Source organism: Podarcis pityusensis (genome assembly GCF_964106645.2).
Source record: "Podarcis pityusensis genome assembly, chromosome: 8".
NCBI lineage: Eukaryota > Metazoa > Chordata > Lepidosauria > Squamata > Lacertidae > Podarcis > Podarcis pityusensis.
Genome location: NC_138033.1, coordinates 46,247,551 through 46,270,018, shown reverse-complemented (window position 1 = coordinate 46,270,018; position 22,468 = coordinate 46,247,551). Strand labels below are relative to the sequence as shown.

General features: G+C 46.5%; 1 protein-coding gene and 1 long non-coding RNA gene across 3 annotated transcripts; one reads left to right on the top strand and one right to left on the bottom strand.

The window, feature by feature from the left end:
- The first annotated feature begins 418 nt into the window (after window positions 1-418).
- On the top strand, window positions 419-16,533 carry TPPP3 (tubulin polymerization promoting protein family member 3). Of its 2 annotated transcripts, none has more exons than XM_081018076.1 (5): window positions 419-535; window positions 3,078-3,158; window positions 9,882-10,075; window positions 13,659-13,812; window positions 15,775-16,533. In XM_081018076.1, the coding sequence occupies exons 3-5, from the start codon at window positions 9,888-9,890 to the stop codon at window positions 15,961-15,963; spliced, it is 531 nt and encodes a 176-aa protein (XP_080874202.1). In that variant the 5' UTR covers window positions 419-535; window positions 3,078-3,158; window positions 9,882-9,887; the 3' UTR covers window positions 15,964-16,533. The 2 variants fall into 2 exon arrangements, with proteins under 2 accessions (XP_080874202.1, XP_080874201.1); XM_081018075.1 differs by lacking the exon at window positions 419-535 and adding an exon at window positions 1,646-1,705.
- On the bottom strand, window positions 11,009-15,748 carry LOC308483837. Its single transcript, XR_013989811.1, has 2 exons — window positions 14,182-15,748; window positions 11,009-11,409 (listed from the first exon to the last, which is right to left on the bottom strand). It is a non-coding gene; the product is annotated as an uncharacterized lncRNA (long non-coding RNA).
- Window positions 16,534-22,468: the final 5,935 nt, after the last annotated feature.

Here is a 22,468-nt window from a genome sequence, read left to right as displayed (position 1 = left end):
GGCACAGGCGGGGGGCGGCGGTCTTTGTGGGCTAAGCCTCCCGCTTTGGGGAAAGAGAAGGGCGCGCAGGAAAAGGTTGCTGAGAACTTCAGGATGACATAAGCATCTCTCTCTCCTGCTGCCCCCCCCCCCCCCGCGATGCCATCCATTTATTCCCCGCTAATGTTCCGGAGGCAGCAGCAGCAGCAGCAGCAGCAGCAGCAGCAGCAATCCCAAGGTCTCAGCATCATCCACCGTCGCACTAATGGCCCATTTGGCGCCAGGCCCACGTTGGGGCGGGCGGAGGGGCTGCCCAGCGCGCCTGCGCCTCCCTCTTCCCCGGAGGGAGGTGTCTTGGCTCTTCCTCGCTTTTGCACGCCCCCCCCCCGTCGCCGCTTCCTATTCCCTCCCCGCGCTGTGTCACTGGGGTCTCTATGGAGACGGGAATCAACAGCCGAGCCTCGCCCCGCCGGCAGCGGCGCGTCTCCAAGAGCCAAAGGGGTGGTTTTCTCCCCCCCTTTTTTTGCAAGGCGCAGCGTAGTGGAAGGCAAGCAGGGTAAGGAGCGCGCGCGGGGGGTAAGGCGTAGCCAGGCGAGGGGGATCCGGAGTGGGGTAAGGAGGAACCGGGGTATCCCCATCCCCGTGGGCAATGCAGGCTTCTTGCAGCCGGAGGCTTGGGGAACCCCCGTCTCTCCGTTCCTCCTGCATCCACCCACTAGGCATGCTGACCAAACCTTTGCATTCCGCTCCTTCCCTTCCTCTCAGTCAATGTACCTCCGACGAGCTCTTCGTTTATTCCCATCACTGTGCTAAGGTTGCAATCCCGATTCTCTACATGCATACTCGGGAGGGAGTCCCAGTGACTTCAGTGGGATTTATTTACTTCCACGTAAACAACGGCCGCGAGGCTGTTGCTTGATGTTTGCTGTCGCAGGGTCATCAGGGGGTGCTGCGTCCAGGCGGGTGTTTGTGGCGGGGTCTCCCTCTGTTTTTCAGCATTGCACCCGAGGCGATGATGTCACTTGGCTCCAGACTAACTAATTCGGAATAATTCCTTCTCTTTCCCAGTTCCCTGTGCGTATATAATATAAATACCGGGTACACCTCCTTCCCCTGCTTGTTTAACTAACCAGATTGTGAGAATGGGCAGCTTGTCAACGGGAGCAATCTCTGTTAGAAATCCCTGTGTTGTGTCTGCAAACCTGGTAATGGAGGAATTAGCTTGGCATCAGCTGTGCTTTGATGAATATTTGACTCACTAGATCTGCACCACATGCCTTGAGTCGGCAGATCCACCCATGACTCTCTATAAAGCTTCTTTTAGGTGCTCTTTAGTTGTTCCAGGGTATGCATGTTGTTAATAGCATTGTGGAATAGAAAGCAGAAGATAGCGCTCTCTGTTTATTTCCCCCCAGTGGAATTTATTTATTTGCATAACATAATTTTGCATGTCACAAATAAGCTGCACTGAGTTCAGTGGGACTTATTACTGGAAAAGTGTGTTTGAACTGCAGCCTTTTTTTCTTTTTGATGTTTTTTTTTTCTTTACCTGATGCCTTAAATTGATTCTCCCCCCATCTCTTTTTGCATAGAACATGGGTGAGTTGACATTGCTTTGTCTACCTTCTGCTCTGTTCTTTTCTAGAATCTCTGCCCGTCATCTGCTGATGTATTTTAAAATTTGCAACCCGGGACCTCTTAACTGTTGAAACATAACTAACCTGTGGTAAGGAATCTTGAGTGTTCATTCTTGCTTAGAAATGCAGAGTTGGATCCAGACTTGGTTGTGCTTAGAGCAGACACATCGAAATCAATGGGTCTTCTTTAAGCATGATTAAATCTGGATCCTCATCTTGTTCAGTAACCTCCAGGAGAATCCCAGCACAGACCAATAGGCACAAAATGGCAAGTTAGGGGTTTCCTCTTGCCCATCTTGGACTGTAATGTCTGTGCAGTTTAAATGTTAGTGACAATCCCAAATGGATGCATGCAGCAGCTTCCCAGGATCAACCCCTGGCATCTCCAGTTAAAGGTTCAGGTTGCATGGATTTTATTTATTTATTTAAAAACATTTCTATAATGCTTGAGTGTACAAAAACCTCTAAGTGGTTTACCAAAAAAATATAAAACGTTCAAATTATGAATTAAACATACTTAAAAACAGCTCTTGAGACCCTGCAGAGCCACTGCCACAAAGTAGTAAACAATAGTGGGCGGGATGGACAAATTGTCTGACTTGGTATACAGCTTCTAAAAGCGACTCTTCTGATTTTTGTTTTGGATGTTGAGAATTCACATATGCACACAAAAAGCCTGAGAGATGTTTTACAGAGGTGCTTTTGGCATCATGCACAACCGTGCCTTTAGCCCTCTGGTCTTGTGTATGTCTGGATTTACGTGCCTGCAGAAAAGCGGCCAGCGAGATGCTTTCCTTTGAGTGCCGCTGGCATTGTTCTGGCTTGGTGATATCATTTCTCAGGCTTCTGCTTCTAGCAGTTCAGCTGAACTGGCAGAATAGAAAACTGCACCAGGCAAGCTGGCTGTAGTTCAGTGATAGAACCTTGCATGCAGAAGGTCTTTGGGTCATTCGCTGGCATCTCCAGGTAGGACAGGGAGTGACTCTGGTCTGAAGCCAAAGAGAGCCACTGCCAGTCAATGTAGACAGCACTGAGATGGATGGATCCCAGCAAAGGAGAGTCTATCACCTCCCAAGGCAGCGTGTCCCATTGCTGGACAGCTCTTTCTCGGAGGTTTATCTGGAATATGCTTTCCTGCAATTTCCACCCATTAGTTTGTGCTCTGCATTCTGAAGCAACAGTGCACAAGGCTGCTCCATCTTCTGTGCGAAAGCCCTTTGGGAAGACCCCCGAGAGATAGGTCAATTTGTCGATTTCTGTTTTTCTTGGTTTCTCGTTTTTCCAGTCAAGTTTTCCACATTTCCACAACAGCTTATCAACATTTTAGTGGAAATTTATTCTAATATGCTCATTTTTGTTTGTAATTTTGCCTAACATGCCTTTATGATTGTTATTTTCATTGATCTTTGCATTTATATGCATATTTACTACATTATATGCATTTTTGTACACATTACATAGGTGGAGAATTGCATTGCAAAATTTGTAGAAGTGTGAATTTTGAAGGATAGCTGTGTTCACGTAGTGCTTTGAAGTGATTTGGTAAGTATGCTTTAAATACAGTCTAAAGCAAATTTCTCCCCAATCCCCTACAATGGACAAGGATTGTAGTCCAAAACATCTGAAGGGCACCAGGTTGGGGATGGCCACTTTACACTAAGTAGCCAGTGTGGGGTTGGATCAGAGGGAGCCAAATCGGAACCACAGTGTGGAGGGAAGTGAGTTTTAACCCTCTGTCTGCATCCCCTGTTGTTTGGAATGAGAGGAAAACTCCTATTTCAGTCAGTGGGAGCTTTCTTCCTATTGCAAATAGCAGTTGCCGGGGGTCTGATTCCAGCTGGGACCACAGCAAGGGTTAAAGGGTGCATAGGGAATCTTTTTCAGACCAAGGACCACATGTTCACCTGGGCAACCTTCTGAAGGTTCCATTCCAGTGGTGGGAGGGGCCAGAAGCAAATGTGGGTGGAGCAATGAATGTGCATTTTACCCTTGTAAAGGTAAAGGGAACCCTGACCGTGAGGTCCAGTTGCGGACGACTCTGGGGTTGCGGCGCTCATCGCGCTTTATTGGCCGAGGGTGCCGGTGTATGGCTTCCGGATCATGTGGCCAGCATGATTAAGCCACTTCTGGCAAACCAGAGCAGCACACGGAAACGCCGTTTACCTTCCCGCCGGAGTGGTACCTATTTATCTACTTGCACTGGTGTGCTTTCGAACTGCTAGGTTGGCAGGAGCTGGGACCAAGCATCAGGAGCTCACCCTGTCACAGGGATTCGAACCGCCGACTTTCTGATCGGCAAGCCCTAGGCTCTGTGGTTTAACCCACAGTGCCATCCGCGTCCCTTTACCTTTGTACAATAGGCTAATTTTTACACACACTTACTCAGCCACCTCTAACTTCCATCCAGGCATGCAAGAGGCAGTCAAGTACACATTCCAGGCAGGCAGAAACTTAAGGAGGCTGTGAAGTAGGGCTAGTGAGGAGTGTGGCCTGGAGACAGGGGTGTGGTGGAGGAGGGGGTGCGCCTGGCAAGGGTTCCAAGGGCCCAACAGAGAGGCCCTTCAATGCACTATGTGGTAACATTGGGGAATATTCACAGAGCAACTAAAAAAGAGGAACGATGTTTGGATGTTCCAGTATAAAGCCAGCACTATTTCTGCATCAATGACACGTTGCAAATACACCCTGGAAAAAACACCAGTTTGGAGGAACCCTCTGTCTAAGAAGTGCAGGCCAGTCCAATTTCCTTAATAATGCAGACTGGATAAAATTCTTGAGCATCTCAGCTGAGGTTTTAAGATGTTCACTGGTTGAGCTCTGATATACCTTTGACTTTTGCAGCCCCTGTGGGGTCCTAATCTTTAACTTGAACTGACCCTGTCATGCCGACTGTTGATGCCACTTAAGTTTGCAGCCATGCAGAAGAAGAATCAGTGCTGGGCTTTGCTATGACAGATACTTCCTTTTCCCCAAAGGTTGCAATTTCTTTAGGGTTTCACTTCGAGTAGTACCAGGTACAGAAGCAGAGTGTGCCAGGAACTGTATAGCAGGGATGGGGAACCTCTTTCTTTCCAGATATTATTAGACACCAACTCCCATCATCCCTGACCCTTTGCCATGCCTTGAGAGTCTGCTGGACCTTCTGGGCAGGACTGAATGCGTGAAATGAAAGCAGACGAACAGCTCTATACCATAGTTTAATTGTTGTAGCTTTGGAAGTAGAAACGGTGGTTTAGGTTCTAAACTACAGTCAGCACAAGCTATGGATGTGATACCTTGTCTGAACTGAACCAGATTGTTGTTTAGATAGGTTCTGTGTTGCCCACGTAAGTTGTGTATGTGTGTATTTGTGTAGCTAAGATCTCTGAAGAAGACGCAACTAGCAAGCTAAGCATAATGACTGACTTAGTTAGGCGTTGGCCAAATGGTGAAAGAATCCATACATACCTTGAGCAACTGTAGAAAGGCAGGGTTGGTTTTAAATAAATACATTAAATAAATACAAGGATTAAGAGCTGCTGTCCTCTACCTGGGTGCTTCACGATTTATGTGTCAATCATGTTTGCTGTGGCTACAACTGACGTTGCCCACAGTAAACATGTAAAGTGTGAAGGGCAAGTGGGTGTCCCTAAAGTGCAGCTCTTTGTGTGCTATGTCTCTGACTGTGGGGGTAGACAGATGCCCTCTGAGAGCAAAGTGCAGCATTTATCCCTAAACACACAGAGACGTGTACCAGGGAGTCCTGATAGGCTGCGACTCCCTGTCTAGCAGAAGATCCCTGACTGGCTGCGACTGTGACTCACAACCAATCAGGGCTCCTATGTGAATAAGGGAGTCACAGCCAATCTTAGGTGCATGCATCTCAATTTTTGTGTGAAAAGTGAGAAAACCTGCAGTTTGCTTTGCTCACCTGTGCAAACATCTCTACTTCTGCATGCCAGGGAGACAAATTGTGGGGCTCACAGGCTGCTGTCAACCTCAAAGGGGCATCTAATATAGAACATGCCTCAAGTCTGTCAGTCAGTTTTATTGTATATAGCCAAAGCCCTTTACAAAGGACAACAGAGAATAAAATGAAAACTTTCAATCATACAATGTAGCAGTTTACAACATAAAATAAATTTACAACATTAAAATGTAAGACATGCACAAAGCTTCTGCTGGAGAGGGAGCCTTCAAACCAGCCTTTTGGGGAGTGTAAGGTTCAATGTAAGTAAAGTATAAAATGATGCACATTTGGGGAAAACACATACAGGTTTGAGCTTCAAGCTTCTTGGATGAGGGCTGCGGCAGATAATTTTAAAAAGTTAGATTATGAGTTGCTATTCACACGGGTTACCGCGTGTGTGCCTCAGGGGTAAAGCACATTGACCAAGGTACACTGACTGAGTTTAGTTCTCCACATTTGCAAAGTCAAGGATCCTGCAATTGGATAAGTACACAGCTGTACATTATTATCATTCTTTAATTTATTATTTATTAAATTTCTATACTGCCCTTTTTCCGCGGATCACAGGGCAGTTTGCAATATAAAAACACAAAATACATAACATAGTTATAATAATAATAATAATAATAATTTATTATTTATACCCCGCCCATCTGGCTGGGTTTCCCCAGCCACTCTGGGCGGCTTCCAAAAGAATATTAAAATACTATGATACATCAAACATTAAAAGCTTCCCTAAACAGGGCTGCCTTCAGATGTCTTCTAAAAGTCTGGTAGTTGTTGTTCTCTTTGACATCTGGTGGGAGGGCGTTCCACAGGGAGGGCGCCACTACCGAGAAGGCCCTCTGCCTGGTTCCCTGTAACTTGGCTTCTCGCAGTGAGGGAACCGCCAGAAGGCCCTCGGTGCTGGACCTCAGTGTCCGGGTAGAACGATGGAGGTGGAGACGCTCCTTCAGGTATACTGGACCGAGGCCGTTTAGGGCTTTAAAGGTCAGCACCAACACTTTGAATTGTGCTCGGAAACGTACTGGGAGCCAATGTAGGTCTTTCAAGACCGGTGTTATATGGTCTCGGCGGCTGTTCCCAGTCACCAGTCTGGCTGCTGCATTCTGGATTAGTTGTAGTTTCCGGGTCACCTTCAAAGGTAGCCCCACGTAGAGCGCATTGCAGTAGTCCAAGCGGGAGATAACCAGAGCATGCACCACTCTGGCGAGGCAGTCCGCGGGCAGATAGGGTCTCAACCTACGTACCAGATGGAGCTGGTACACAGCTGCCCTGGACACGGATTTAACCTGTGCCTCCATGGACAGCTGTGAGTCCAAAATGACTCCCAGGCTGCGCACCTGGTCCTTCAGGGGCACGGTTACCCCATTCAGGACCAGGGAATCCCCCACACCTGCCCGCCTCCTGTCCCCCAGAAACAGTACTTCTGTCTTGTCAGGATTCAACCTCAATCTGTTTGCCGCCATCCATCCTCCAACCGCCTCCAGACACTCACACAGGACCTTCACCGCCTTCACTGGTTCTGATTTAAAGGAGAGTAGAGCTGGGTGTCATCTGCATACAAACAAACAGAACCCAATCCACTGCTACTTTGTTTACTGTTTACAAACAAACAGAAATAACCCCCCTCCCACAGTTTAAAAAGCCATAGTTTAATATGCCTGCATGTTATTGCAGTTTTCCAAATGGCCAAACCCTCATAATTTGTGCCCATCTTTTGGGGGGGGCAGTTGTGCACCCAGTACACCTGCTGCTGTGTACAGTGGTATCTCGGGTTACATACGCTTCAGGTAACATACGCTTCAGGTTACAGACTCCGCTAACCCAGAAATAGTGCTTCAGGTTAAGAACTTTGCTTCAGGATAAGAACAGAAATCGGGCTCTGGCGGCGCGGCAGCAGCAGGAGGCCTCATTAGCTAAAGTGGTGCTTCAGGTTAAGAACAGTTTCAGGTTAAGTACGGACCTCTGGAACGAATTAAGTACTTAACTCGAGGTACCACTATATTTTTGTGCATGCAGATTCATGTACATCCAAGTGGGGCTGTGACTTCTGTTGGGTAGGGCTTGCAGCTCCACTGCTCCTTTCCAGGAGATACCTTCATCCAGCAGAGGCGAAATTTTAAGGCGAGAGAGAAAGGGAAAAAAGTTCACACGCATGTCTATGTCCGTTAGTGTGGAGTTAAGTACATATGCTAATCCACACTATCCTCCCCAGAGCAACCACGTCCAAGTAGCACAACCCGCCCTTAGTAACCGTCGCCAGGCAACACAAACTGTGGCCGCCCCAGCAGCCAAGCCCACATGCCTGTTTTTGTTTAATGTCAGGCCGTAACTAAGATCCTGGACCTGGCAGCCCCCCCAGGCTGGCTAGTGCCCTAATAGCCTGCCCCGGGCATGGGTGGATCTTGGCAGGGAGCCCGAGCAAGGGGATAGCTAAGGGTAAATGTCCGTGAGAAATGGACAGCGTTTCCCCAAAGTAGCAGTGGATTGGGTTAATAATTGTGCGGGGAAATTCCAGTTAGTGCTGGCATTGACACAGGGCAAGCCAGGGCGTTTGCTGAGAAGAAAGGTGTGCTCTTGCTAGGCATGGGCAAATCTGTCCATTTTGGTTTCCCTTGTTTCCTCATTTTTCTAATCTTAAGTTTAGTTCTCCACATTTGCATAGATGATTGCAAAAATAAATTTAAAAACTTGGAAAAAAATCTCTCATGAAAATTCATCAGCGTTTTTGTGAAAATCTCTGCTAATAGACACCTTTTTGCCTACAACACACAACTTTTGCAAAGCAATTTTCCTTAACATACTGCACTTTCCTAATGTCCATGTGCTGGTTTTTTTGATTATGACAACAATGGTGCTCGCATACTGAACTTCAGAAGTAGGGGGAAAGTTTATGATAAATCTGAAAAAGCCAGAAGCTTCTACAGAATGTTTGAGAAAAGTGCTCTATCTGTGATGTCCTGATTTATCTCAGGAACCAAGAAATCTGTTCAAACAGTGCACTAAGACCAACAATGGACCTCAGGGAGAAATTCAATTTACTTTGCATTTAAATGTGGATTTTTCTAATTCACACTTTCTAAAACAATTTGTGAACTGAAACGCAGCCAATCCTTTGGAAATTTGCAGTTCTCCAGATTTTGCAATGCAGTTCTCTAGCCAAGTGGTTGGCATCTGTCTGTCTCGAGAGACAATGGATCATGCCTCCAGGGATGAAGGCAAACCGCTGAGTTAGCAGCACTGAAATGCCCTCCCTGGGGCACAAGCCTGAGCAGTGTATATGGAGGTCCTGGGCTGCCCAGATGACAAGACCCCCCTCTCAGCCTCACTGATGTAGTTCAAAGGAAAGCAGAGCAATATGTTTGGCACCAGCTTGGCTGCAGCAGTTTCCAGAAGAAGGCATACATGGTGCCATCCAACCGTATTAGAGACTCCATTCTGGATTTGTGTAGGGTTTACTCCTTAGCCTTTTCTTCTCCCAAAGATATCCCACAAGGAAGCAGAGGCTTAGGACCAGGATTTTCCTTCTCCTAGAAAGGTTATCTTCCTAGGTTGACAAGCACCATCTGCCCCCTCTTCCTTCTACAGCATGTGCAGAAACTGGCTTCTTAACTGTTTGACCCAGTATTGGTTTCATCTACACAATCTTCCGGAGTCTGTCTTCACGTGCAGGGAAAGTCCCTAACTCACCAAGGGATTGAGATACATTGGCTACCCTCACTTAGTTTAGCCAGCCTGTCAAAGTCGTTTCCTGGGGTGTGGCCGCTATTGCATGCTGACAGTTTTTAGGTGCCACAGGTTAGAGCTGAGTGCAGATGGGGACCAAAAGTGAACAAACTACTCCAAAAGGAGTGCAATGTATCCCCCATCATAGGCGCTGCCCCACCCCTAGCACCCCATACACCTCTCTAGTCAAGTAATGTGTACTATAATACATATACTAGAGTAAAGTGTTCATATAATACATACATTACTGAAAGCAAGATATAAAAATGCATTATATATGGGGAATTTCCTTGGCAAAAATGTGTATAAGGAGAAAGGTGACCTAAAATGCCGATGAATTCTCCTAAGGACTCCCCCCACCCCCCAACACACACACTTTTAACAAAAATTGCAAATTGTTGCTGTGAAAATGTGGAGAACTGAATTCCAGTTTGGGGGAAAATGATAAATGAGGGGAAAATGAAACTGACAGATTCCACCATCCCTAGGTAGGGGGAAATGTCTAGAGGAGCTTTTGGAAATTTGTACATGATGGCACACACAATGCCTGTTGCTTGGATCTGAGCAGCCCCCTGTGTGTTTTACAGAACATCATGGCTGAGAGCACAGACATGGCTTCATTGGAGGAGAGCTTCCGAAAGTTTGCCATCTACGGCGACACCAAAGCTACAGGGCAAGAAATGAATGGCAAGAACTGGGCCAAACTGTGTAAGGATTGTAAAGTAACCGATGGCAAAGGGGTCACCAGCACAGATGTGGACATTGTCTTCAGCAAGGTGAAGTAAGTGCCTGCTTCCATCTCACTTCCTTCTGGTTCTGCTTTGTGTTGGTTCTTAATTTACAAAACCGAGGAGACTTGGATGGGACTGAAACCCGTGGGCAAGTCTTTGCCACAGCTCTGAAGCCCTGACCCTGGAAGCAAGAGCCCAATGAGCTAATTCATAGAAACATTATACTAAATCAGATCCTTGGTACCCTAACAGGCAGGTTTCCCTCCCATACCTGCCTCAGATGTTGGGGATTGAACCTGTGACCTTCTGCATGCAAAGCAGATGCTCTTCCACAGAGCTACAGCCCTTCCCCAGACTTCCATTCATATTTTCTGTTTTACTATGGGGCACAAAAGATGCCTACCAGGCAAGGCCTCATTAAGACATGCTGAGGCCCTAAGCTATGTCAATTTCAATTTTATTTGCTGTTACAACCATTGTGGTCATTTCAACCACCTTCAGAAAGAAATATACATCCTATGCATACTATATAGAATGTGCATAGATATACTTGTGTGTGTGTGTGTGTGTGTGTGTTGTGTGTGTGTCTATATAAGCTTTGCCAAGTTGAAGAGATCCATAGCATTACCACCCCCCACCCCACAAAATTCATAGACAACACTGAGCTAGGTGTACCAATAGTCTAACTTGTTATAAGGCAACTTCTTATGCCCTGTTGAACCCCGCTCCCCTCAAGTCAAATACTTACAGCACAATTTTATGCATGTTGACTAGGAAGGAAATCCCATTGTGCTCAATGGTGCTTATTCCCTAGGGGTAACATGCTTAGATTTACAACTTTAACCAAATACCTTCCTAATCTATTTTTTGTCTTCTGGAAAAAATGTTTGAGATATTTTTGTAACACACTTGTAAAAATAACACAGCACATGTTTATCTGTTTACTAAATATAAGTAAAATAGATAAACCAGATCTCAACTGATTAAGGGCAGTGAATTTTTTTCTTTACTCCAATACATAATTTTCCAGATGACTTGCATTACTGGCGACAAGGGACAGAAACTCTGCACATGTTCAAAAACCATGTCTGTAGCCAGACTACAAACCTAGCAGAAAACAGCCCAACCCACAAAAAAGAGGCTTAGCTTTCTGTGTCAATGCCAAGCACCAGCTTAAAAAGATACACACACACAGCTTCTTTGGCTCAATGCCAGCTTCAGTTTGGCATTGTTGTGTTTCACATCTGTGCTTCTGGGGAGACTGAGCAGGCATTGCTCAATGGTGCTGTCCCGGTTTGATTCAGCAATATTGGCAGGAACACTTTTGTTTGTACTGTTGAACTGCTCCATGTCAGCTGCTGTTTGAGAAATTAAGCCTTTGGTCCTGGCAAAAATAAAAAAACAAACAGCTATTGACTGCTGCTAGTGTAACTCTCTTGTAATGGAAAGCACTTTGGCTGCAGTAGCAACAGCTACAGTTTAATGTGGGGGGGGGGGGAGAGAAAGAGAGAGATGAGCTGGGCCAGCCCACCAGGTATATCTTTTCCCTCTTGAGCTGTGACCCCTCCACCTTCCCAATATCCCTCCTGCAGAGAGACTTATGCATTACTAAAAAGTTTCCATTGCCACCAGCTGGATTTTTTTTAAAGCTTTGTAGCAATGACAGAAAGGGGATTTTAAAATTTTTTTATTGGTGGGATCACAGTTGGGGAGAGAAGTGATAGACCTAACTTCTGGGCTTGCAGTGATCTCAACAGCAAGTAAGGCCCTCTGCAGCTATAAATTAATTTAACAAAAAAACAACAGTCATAGTGGCACACAAGTGTAATATGTAGACTTGTGACCCCAGGGCAGGCCCAGCTTCTGAAGGAAACTGAGACATAGATGCCTGGCTGTGCATTAAGCTTAACGTGTGACTTAACCACCAGAAGCCCCATTTCTCAGAGGTGTGTGGAATGGTTGCAGTTAGTGGTTTGGGGAAAGCTCTTGGCATGTTCTCAACTTAAGTCTGGTCAAAACTCAGGGACAGCTTATACCAGGGATGGGGAAGCTGAATGTGGCCTCCAAGTCTCTCTGGCTCACAGGACTCTCCTCAGGCCACAACCCTCTCCAGCCTTGCTTTGCGCCCTCCTGGACTGCTTTTGCTTGGCTAGAATGTGTCCTGCAGCTCAGATGACGACTCGTGCTTGTCTGGATGGGGGATGGAGGCAGGGAACTGTGTGTGTGAGTCTGTGTAGAAACAAGCCTGTTGTACAAAAAGTAAAATCAGTCTCCATTGCTCCACCCTCTTTTGCTTCTGGCTCTGGCCACCACTGGCATGTGGCACCCAAAAGGTTGCCTAGGAGGGAATGTAGACTTCCAGCTTGAAAAAGTTCCCCTGCCTCTGGTTTATGCAGGCAACAGAATCAATAAGTAAAGCTATTTTCTGGATGGCGTCACCTAAAGCCACAAATGAGGAATTGCATATCTGAGTGCTCTCTCACATACCCAATATTTCCCTGCATGTAGAAAATCAGATTGAAGACTGGTACTTGTAGGATAGTGGGCCTGGTCTGGAAGCACCTTTGTTGTGGTCCTTCCAAACATACCTTTCCTCTCTGGGGGTTGAGGCCTCAAAAAGACAATTTCTGCCAGTTTGCTGCAGAAGCTGTCAGCGTTCAGCACTGAAAGGTGTTGCCACCAGCTACCCAGTCTCTAGGACTTTTAAACAAATGTTTCAGTTATTCTAGCTAGTTAGCTGGTATATATCAAGATTTTCAGAGATGTAGCCATGTTAAGTTGCATACACACTCCAAACCAACTTCAGTCTGAATTGAGAATGACCTAGCTGTGTTTTAAGCTGGTAATGTGTACACAGTCTCTTTCTTTAAAAGCAACAAAGATTCTTGTGGCACCTTAAAGACGAACAGTTTCATTATGGCATAAGCTTCTGTGGACTACAGTCTGGTCTGGCCTGACTACATCGGATGAAGTGGACTCTAGTCTGCAATGGTCACAGCACATCTGGAGTACCATGTCCACTTCTGTATGGCACAACTTAAGAAGGATGTTGACAAGCTAGAGCTTGTCCAGAAGTTGACACCCAGGATAGAGCTGGGTATGTTTAGCCCAGATAAGAGGAGATTAAGAGGAGACATGATAGCAGTCTTCAAATATCTGAAGGGAGGTCATGTAAAAGATGAAGCGGACTTGTGCTTTGTTGCTCCAGAGAGCAGGAATAGATTGAGTGGTAGAAATTGCCGAGAACCAAATCCCAGCTAAACAATGGGAGGAACTTGCAAGTTCTTGTCCTTCTACAGCTGGGAGCCAGGACACCCTCCTTGCATGCTTTTGCTTGGCAGGAATGTATTCTTGAACTCTGATAATGGTTCGGGGTTGCCTGGAAGGAGGTGGTTAAGGGGTGTGAATGTGTATTGAAACAAGCCTACTGTACGGAGGTAGAATTTGTATTCATTCCCTACCCTCTTTTGTGTCTGGCCCCACTTATCACTGACCTGTGGCCCCCTTAGAAGTTGCCTAGAAGGAAATGTGGCCCTCAGACTGAAGAAGGGTCCCCACCCCCGGTGTATGAGTCAGAGGGGCAATGGTGGTTGCGATTTGGCTCCTGAGTCCCTTGTGCCTATTCTGTTCCAGAGGGAAGACGGCCAGAGTCATAAACTATGAGGAGTTCAAGAAGGCCTTGGAGGAGCTGGCCCCAAAGAGGTTTAAGGACAAAAGCAAAGAGGAAGCGTATGAATCCATCTGCCAGCTGGTGGCAGGCAAAGAACCGACTAATGTGGGCGTCACTGTGAGTAACTGCTGCCAGTGCTGGAGGAGGAAGCAGAACAGACTCCTGGTGGGAATCCAGAAGCAGGCCAGGTTGGGTCTAGGACAGGGATGGGGAGCCGATGGCCTTCCAGGTGTTGCTGAACTCCAACTCCCATCAGCGCCAGCCAGCATGGCCTGGGATGGTGTGTGTTGTAAACTAGTAACATCTGGAGACCGCAGGTTCCCCACCTGAACTCCACTGAAAAGCAGCAGCTCTCCAGGGTTTCTGACCGAGGAGTTTCCCAGCCTTACCTGGAGATTCTGTGAATTGGACCAGGAATTGTCTGTATGCAAAGTGTGCATTCTAGTAGTGAACTGCAGCTTTCTTGAATGGTAGGGCTTAACTCACTCTCAGTACTTCTGGACAGATCAGTCCTTTTCCAATTCCACAAGTGATCGTTTATGAACCTCTTCTATCCCATTAACTAGCAAAAAAGAAAGCAGTATGGAATTTTGTGTATAAATAATATTTCAATACACAATTTATCATAAAATGTACATTTATGGTGGTACCTCGGGTTAAGTATTTAATTCGTTCCGGAGGTCTGTTCTTAACCTGAAACTGTTCTTAACCTGAGGTACCACTTTAGCTAATGGGGTTTCCCGCTGCTGCTGCGCCGCCGCGGGATTTCTGTTCTCATCCTGAAGCAAAGTTCTTAACCCGAGGTACTATTTCCGGGTTAGCGGAGTCTGTAACCTGAAGTGTCTGTAACCTGAAGCGTATGTAACCCGAGGTACCACTGTATATAAATCTTTTATCTCATTGTATGTATTTATGTATAGTCCAGTGCTTTTTTCTGAGGGGTACTCAAGGGAATGCAGTACCAGCACTTTTTTCTAGAAGAAAAGTACTGTACACATTTTAATATGCATTTTAATGCATTTTGTTTCATTTTCTGAGCTGGGAACTTTATCACAAAATTCAGAGAAGTGTAAAATAGGGTGGATAACTATGTTCCAGTCTTTATGATAGTACAGCAGGTATGGATCAGGTCAGTCTGCTTTGGAACTCATGGAAACTGAATTCCTTAAACACCCCCAATCAATACAGCTCCTGCTTTTTTCCTATGGGAGGCCCCAGGTTTAATACCTGCAGCCCTCATGGAGGATTGACAAAATCATTGAGAATAAGACTTATTGATCATGATGGCTATGTTCCCTCAGGTATCAGAGCCAGTGTGCCTCTGAAGGCCAGTCTCCAGCAGAGCACTACTGGGCTCATGTCCTGCTTGTGGGCTTCCTACAAAAATAACGTTGGCCATTGTGTGTAGAGGGCGCTGAGCTGGATAGGCCTTTGGTCTGATCCAGGAGGGCTCTTATGTGCCACTTGAAGGAGCCTCCAAATTGCAAGACTGGGGAAGACCGCTACCTGCAATGCTGGAGAGCTGTTGGTAAAGCCAGTGGTACTCTATGTGCCAGGGATGCGGGTGGTGCTGTGGGTTAAACCACAGAGCCTAGAACTTGCCGATCAGAAGGTCGGTGGTTCGAATCCCCGCGACGGGGTGAGCTCCCGTTGCTCGGTCCCTGCTCCTGCCAACCTAGCAGTTCAAAAGCACGTCAAAGTGCAAGTAGATAAATTGGTACCGCTCTGGCGGGAAGGTAAATGGCGTTTCCGTGCGCTGCTCTGGTTCGCCAGAAGCGGCTTAGTCATGCTGGCCACATGACCCAGAAGCTGTACGCCGGCTCCCTCGGCCAGTAAAGCAAGATGAGCGCCGCAACCCCAGAGTCGGTCACGACTGGACCTAATGGTCAGGGGTCCCTTTACCTTTACTCTATGTGCCAGTGGTTGGACTTGGTACAAAGCAGCTCCTCATATTATTGCCTAGAAGATAGTAAAGGAGGTGGAGGTGATGTGGAGGCCATGTTCCGAAGTAGGGGCGATGGTAGTCGTTGCTGAACAAAGAATGGTTTTGACCCCCTCCCTTGTTTTTGTGATTGGCAGAAAGCCAAGGCTGTGGGCGCGGTGGAGAGGCTCACCGACACGTCCAAGTACACAGGCTCCCACAAGGAACGTTTCGATGAGAGCGGGAAGGGCAAAGGCAAGAGCGGACGGGAGAACATTGTGGACAACAGCGGCTACGTGTCGGCCTACAAGCACGCCGGCACTTACGATGCCAAAGTGAAGAAATAGGAGCAGCTGCCGCACCTGTTTGAAGGAAGGGCCACCCTAATGACACGCCCCCTTGCCCTCGTGGGGGTTCGGCTCTGCCCGGCCTCACTCCAGCCCCAGAGCAATAGCTGGAAGGGGTGCCTGTCCTTGAATGGTGTACGCAGCTGCAGTGTGACCCAGCCACGCACCTCGCTTCCCAAAGTTACACAAACTCAGACTTTTATCTGCGGCACCCGCCTGCGCAGCCTACCAAAGGCCTCTACACCTCAAATGTCTCCCTTACCTCACTCTAACCAGCCCCCTCCCCACTGCTTTCCTCTCTAGTGCTAATAATGGGAGTCTCCTGCACCGTAGAGAAAATAAAAGGAAAGCTTCATTTGTCGTGCAGCTTCTAGGGCCACAAAGCTTCTGTCAGGGCAACAAGATGGCTTCCCAGGCTTCTAACAGCATTTCCTCATAGCTCTTGCTCTTCCAACCCATGATGATGTCTACTTCCTGTTTGCAGGGGACCCCAGTGCTTCCATCGGCATCATTTCACCGCTTTTGATTGTATCAGAAAAGCAGTATATAAAATAAAAGTACTACTCACAATCATCTTGCTCCTCAACTGACAAGGCAGCTGATCCTTTTTAAATACTGCACATTGAATGCAGGTGTGGGGAAATTCCTCGCCCTGTGGAGGATCACATTCCCTCAGGGGGATATCTGCTGGGGGCACCATGCCATTGGTGGGCACAGCTAAACCCAGGAGGAAAGGGCAGGGAGGACAGGGAAGAAATTTGATTCATTTCACATGTAAAGGCAAATCTGTTTAATACCACACTGAATAGTGACCGTCCTTCAAACTTCACACCTGTCTGAATTTTGCAGTTCTCCAGCCAAGAAATACATACACTGCTGTGAAGTATGTCCATAAATGCATATATTCATGAAAATAATGTTAAAAACGCATTGTATTAGAGGAAACTGCCCAGCAGAAATTTGCATATTAGGATAAACGGCATACAAACATGTATTAGGAGAATATTTGCACTAATGGGAAAATGCATGTACCCGTATTTCCCTCCAATGAAGTTAGTTGATGGACATTAATTTCAGTGGGTCTACTCTGAGTAGAATTAACATTGGCTACAAGCTTTCATAAGTGCTTTCAAACATGTATCAGGAGAAATGACCACTAAAATGTTAATGCATTCTCATGTGGACTTTAAAAAAATATCACAAACTGATGTGGTGGTATGAGATCTTCTTGGTCTGGGTAAAGAGACTACTGAGTCAGGGCTTCTCAACATAAAATAATGCCCTTGGGATCCCAACTGGGTTGGAATACTGTTGCATGTGATCCAGACCTCAATAAAACCATTTTTGTTGTCTTCTCCTGCAATTGAAGCAAGGATGGCAAGTGGCTGAAGGAGACCGCCTCATGCCTGACTCTCGGTTAGGGATGGGTGAATCTGTCAATTCTGATTTCTCCTATTTTCTCCTTTTTCCAAGTTTCGCCACATTCCTGCATCCCTTTGTGATTTTTTTTAAAAAGCCACCTTAATAATTCTTAAGCATTTTAGTGCACATTTTTCTTAATTTGTCCACAATTCAGCCTAATATACATGCATCCTTTGCAAGCGATTTTTTCTTAAGAGAATGCATTTTTGTAAGTTGCCTCATACAGTACATGCATTTTTGTGCGTAAATTCCTCAAATATATGAATTTTCCTTCCCGTTCTTTGGTTGGAGACCTGAGAATGTCACAGGAGAGCTGTATTTCGGTTTGTGCTTCACTTCAGGAAATGCGAATTAGGTCGGTGCACATTACAGTGTGAACCCCATCCCTATCCCTCCTTTTGAGTTTGCATCTGGGGAGGGGCTTCCCAGCTGCTGTAGGCTAGACCAGGTATGTGTTCAGTGGCTCCTTTTCCCTCGGGTGCCAAAGCCCCCAGCACCACCTGTTAGAGAGTTGGGGGTCATGTAAGGGTGGGGGAGGAAAGTGGCATGAAGGCCAGAAATCCTGCATCTTTACACAATGGTGGAACACATTCTTTGGCTATGCAGAAAGTCCCAGGTTCCATCTCCTCATGGGGGCTGGGAAGAACCTGTGCCTAAAACCCTGGAGAGCTGCTGCCAGTCAGTGCAGACAATATTGAGCCAGATGGACCAATTATCTGAACTGGTAAAAGCCACCTTCCTATGTTCTTCCTATGCTGGGTTCCAGAATGTAGCTCCACTATGTGTATCCTTTAACCCAGTCTGACTGGGCTCAGTGTTGGAGCATCTGCTCTGCACGATGCAGAAGGCCTTGAGTTCAATCTGCAGCATCTCAAGAGAGGCCTGTGAATGTCCCTTGGTCTGAAATTCTGGAGAACTTCTGCCAACCACTATAGTAGACAATACGGAGCCAGATGGACCAGTGGTCCCAGTGCTCTCGCCTTGAGGTGGGGGAGAAAGCAAACAGCCCCCCTAAGTGTCCTGTCTCTTCAGGAAGAGTGTTGCAGGCACCCGCTCTCCCAGAGTCCAGATATTTCTGTGGGCTGGGAGAGTTGCACCAGCTGAGTAGCGATGTTGTTTTACAGCCAGCATGGAATTCTCTGCCTGCGACGGAAATGGCTTCCTGCCAGGCCTCTTGGAGCCTGTGTGGGCCAATATCTCAGCCGCTGATTTTTATGGCCTTGCTGCTATTTTCTCCCTCACATTTGTCTCTCTTTATCAGTTTTCCCAGCGCAGGCTCCTGAGAGGAATGTCAGGCGATGGCTGACCCACCATCCCTGCTCAGTTCAACAGGAAATAAGAAGCTGTCAGACCATTCATGGTACATTGAGCTCAGTGTTGTCCGCACAGACTGGCAGCAGCTCTCTAGGGTTCCAGGAAGGGAATCTTTCCAAGACATACCTGGGGGTGATGGGGATTGAATGCAGGAGCTTTGGTGTGCCAAGCTGGTCTTCTTCCGCAGAGCTATGGCTCCACCTCAAGCAGCCCAGGCCCCCTTTTCCAGAGGGAATTAAGTTGTTTCCTAGCTGCTGCCTCCCTTCCAGAAGCAAATTTGGACACAGAATTTGAATAAGAGTTTGTTGCAAACTTGGGAACTACCATCTGAATGTAGACCTCCTGGCTACCTATGACTGCCCACCAGGGAATACATAGGCTGCCTGCCTGGAATTGCAGAAACAAAATGGGTGGGTTTGTTTCAGGCACTCGATAGTACACAATTCAGGACAGGCTCAAGACACATGACTGCCTGGGGTGGCCTAGATGGCATTCTGCCATTCCATGTACAGAGCTAATCAGATTTGAATCCTACTTCTGGTAACAGAGTAGTGTTTACCAGCACATATGAGGGCAATAGGGTAGCTTCTGAGCCATGTTGCAGCCAGATAAGGGGGCCAGTTGCATTGCTAAAAAAGAGGATTTGCATCACCAAAAAAGATACCAGTTTGCACAAAGTTTGCATGGGGGAGGTACCAGTTGACTGGTGGGTTCAGTCTGCTAGCCAGGTGCTGTTAACTGCCGGCCAGGTGTTCCTGCTGCCCTTTTCTTACCTTTAAACCAGACTTGGGCTGGACAGCCCTCAAACAGAGAACAGCTTCAAGCAGAGGACTGCCCCCTGATGACGCTTGAAAACAGAAGACCGTTCTCTGTGAAGTAGGACACATGGCCATCCTACACCCCCACCCCCCACCCCTCCATCATCCAACATCTGCCTCCATTCCCATCTTCGCCTGATGTCTCAGCTGCACTCTATACCTAACAGTAGGGCTGGTGCTGCCACCATTCATGGCTGGTTGGGAGAGATGCCCTTTGGTCAGGAAGCGCTTGCATACAAGGTTGCTGACCTCCAACACAGCAAAAGGAGGCTTGCTCTGCATTTCCAAGGGTCCTGTGTGAAAAGGGTCATTGTCTGAGGATGGCAGGTTTGGGACAGTGTATCAAAGAAGACTGGATGCTGCCAAATACAATTCTGTGTTTTAATGTCCTGCATCTTCCTGGCTGACGGGGGCCCTGAGGATATTAAGGATACTACATCAGAGCACCCTTCTTCAATATCCTGCAGCCGGCATTATATGGGAGAGGCAGCTACTGGCAGTTCAAGTTCGGTGGGAGCTATCCTGCCTCTTTTATACAAGCAGCCTGAAAAACATTTTTTTTAAATTGCAAAAGCTGAGAGGCTGTAAAAGTGAGAATAGCACTTTCATCTGTTAGCGAAAAAGTGTGATGCAGATTGAGGATACAGCCAAAGGAGCAGAACAGACAACAGCACCATCTGCTGGGTTAAAGGTTTAATGCCCCATGAACGTTGGGACAAACTACTCCAGAAAGAAAATAAAAAAAAATCCTTCCAGTAGCACCTTTAAGACCAACTAAGTTAGTTCTTGGTATGAGCTTTCGTGTGCAAGCACACTTCTTCAGATACACTGAAACAGAAGTTGCCAGATCCTTCTATATAGTGAGAAGGTGGGGAGGGGTATTACTCAGAAGGGTGGTGGGAATGGGAGATAGGCAGATAGCTGGGATGAGCCTGCTGACGACTCTTAACGACTGTAATGGGTCTTACAGGAAAAGGCAATGGGTCTTACAGGAAAAGCTCATACCAAGAACTAACTTAGTTGGTCTTAAAGGTGCTACTGGAAGGATTTTTTTTATTTTGATTATGGCAGACCAACACGGCTACCTATCTGTAACTACTCCAGAAAGAGCATGATGTGTTCCTCACCAGGGGGCCTACTCCTCTCCTAACACCCACCCCATATGCCCATCAGAAAATGAGAGAAATAGATTCACCCACTATTACCCCTGTAATGCTTGTATGGTGTAAATAACAGTTTGGAAAGGCAATCTCTGCCTTTGCTCTGGCCTAGAATGGCTCCCTCTCCTGTAACTGCTGTTTCAGTGAACCATGAGATCCTGGCGTCTCATGCAGTTTGGCACAAGAGGGGCCAGCTTCTTGTTCACAGGAAGCAAAACCAGTCTGAGCCTTTCCAAGTTTATTCAAGAGAAAGGCAAACTACCTGACCAAGGTGAGTAGTCCTCACACTGGTCAGCTGGACCCAGCGGGATGCAAGTCAGTGGGGAAAAGAGGCTGGTGGTCAAACTCTAAATGAAGGGAAGCCTTGAGGTGGAATCTTAGGCATTCAGCTGATCTGGAGCTCTTTCACAAGAGGTCCACCCCAAGTATGACTTTTTTGTGATCAGAAAAGTGATGGGGAAATGCACTTGAAGGTGTGGGTTAACAGTGGCTTGATGAAACAGCATCTGACCTCCCTCTAAACAAACCAGAATGAATGCTCAGTAAATAGTTGGTGTCGTCTGTGCTCCCTGCAGACTTTGTGCAGGGATAAGCTGGTCATGTAGAAAGAAACCTACCGTTCCTATCAGATTCTCTCACCAGCAGATGGTGCTGGAGGTTTATGTGAATCAGAATTAATGTTCATTTCTGTCATTATGCACAACAGAGAGACTGTGAAAGAATCTAAAGGGGCCAGGGGAAAAATAAGCCTTTCTGTAGAGGGAGAAAAACAGAACAAGGCAAGTCCAGATCTGTGACTGGGGATGGACAAAGCCATCAGTTGTGTTCCTCTCAGTTTCTCATTTTTCCAATCTTCAGTTCTCCACATTTTCACATCAGCTTGTGATTTTTTTTAAAAAAGATGTGAAAATTCACCAGCTTTTAAATACAAATTTCCCCAGACGTATACATTTTTGCCTACGTAAGTCACATTTTGAAAAGCAATTTACCTTAATATAATGCAGTGTGTGTGTGTGTGTGTGTGTGTGTGCGCGCGCGCTTATATATAAAAATATATGCATGTCTATGAACACTTTACCCTAGTATATACATTTTTATACATATTACTTGGCTAGAGAACTGCACTGCAAAATTTGGAGAAGTCTGAATTTTGAAGGACTGTTTTCCATTTGTGTATTGTTTGGAAAGTATGAATTAGGTAGATCATTCCCAAGTGCTACGGAGCCTGCATCCTATTTGGCACTCTTGAAAAGAACTCTAAAAGTTCAGTCGGGCACCTTCAGTCTGAAATGGTATGGTCCAGAACTCAACCATTAAAATGAACCATCTCTTCCAAAGGCAATGTGAAGACAAATGTTGTCATTCTGATATCTTCGTTTTTCCGTGAGCATGCTCTTATATGGGCAAAGGCATGTCCTCTGTGTGTGAGCATGATCAATTCAAACAGCCTTGTCTGGCAAAAGCTGGCATTATTTGTTGTTGCCTAGATACTGACATCCATCACCCTTAGAAGGCTAGAAAATCAGGTGACATGTTGCTCAGTTGTTAATTGTCTTGAATACAAGGGGGGCGGGGAAGGCACAAAATTCAATAGCCGCTCTTGCCTCTAAATAACTTTTACTCATAAATTTCACAGCAGGAGCAAATACGTAAAATGTGAGCAGTCACATTAATATAAAATTTTAAAAATCTGTGCTTATTTTGTATGCAGTTATTTAGACATTGATGACTAAAGTAGCTGCTGCACACTCCCTGCGTATGGATCCTAAAACTACAAACTAGAGCATTGCT

What these genes read in the sequence shown, in the direction of transcription:
- TPPP3 (XM_081018076.1), top strand. Translation starts at nt 9,888, where the DNA reads ATGGCTGAGAGCACAGACATGGCTTCATTGGAGGAGAGCTTCCGAAAG. An exon ending in ATTGTCTTCAGCAAGGTGAA is followed by an intron (nt 10,076 to 13,658) that starts GTAAGTGCCTGC and finishes ATTCTGTTCCAG; the next exon opens with AGGGAAGACGGCCAGAGTCA. An exon ending in CGACTAATGTGGGCGTCACT is followed by an intron (nt 13,813 to 15,774) that starts GTGAGTAACTGC and finishes TGTGATTGGCAG; the next exon opens with AAAGCCAAGGCTGTGGGCGC.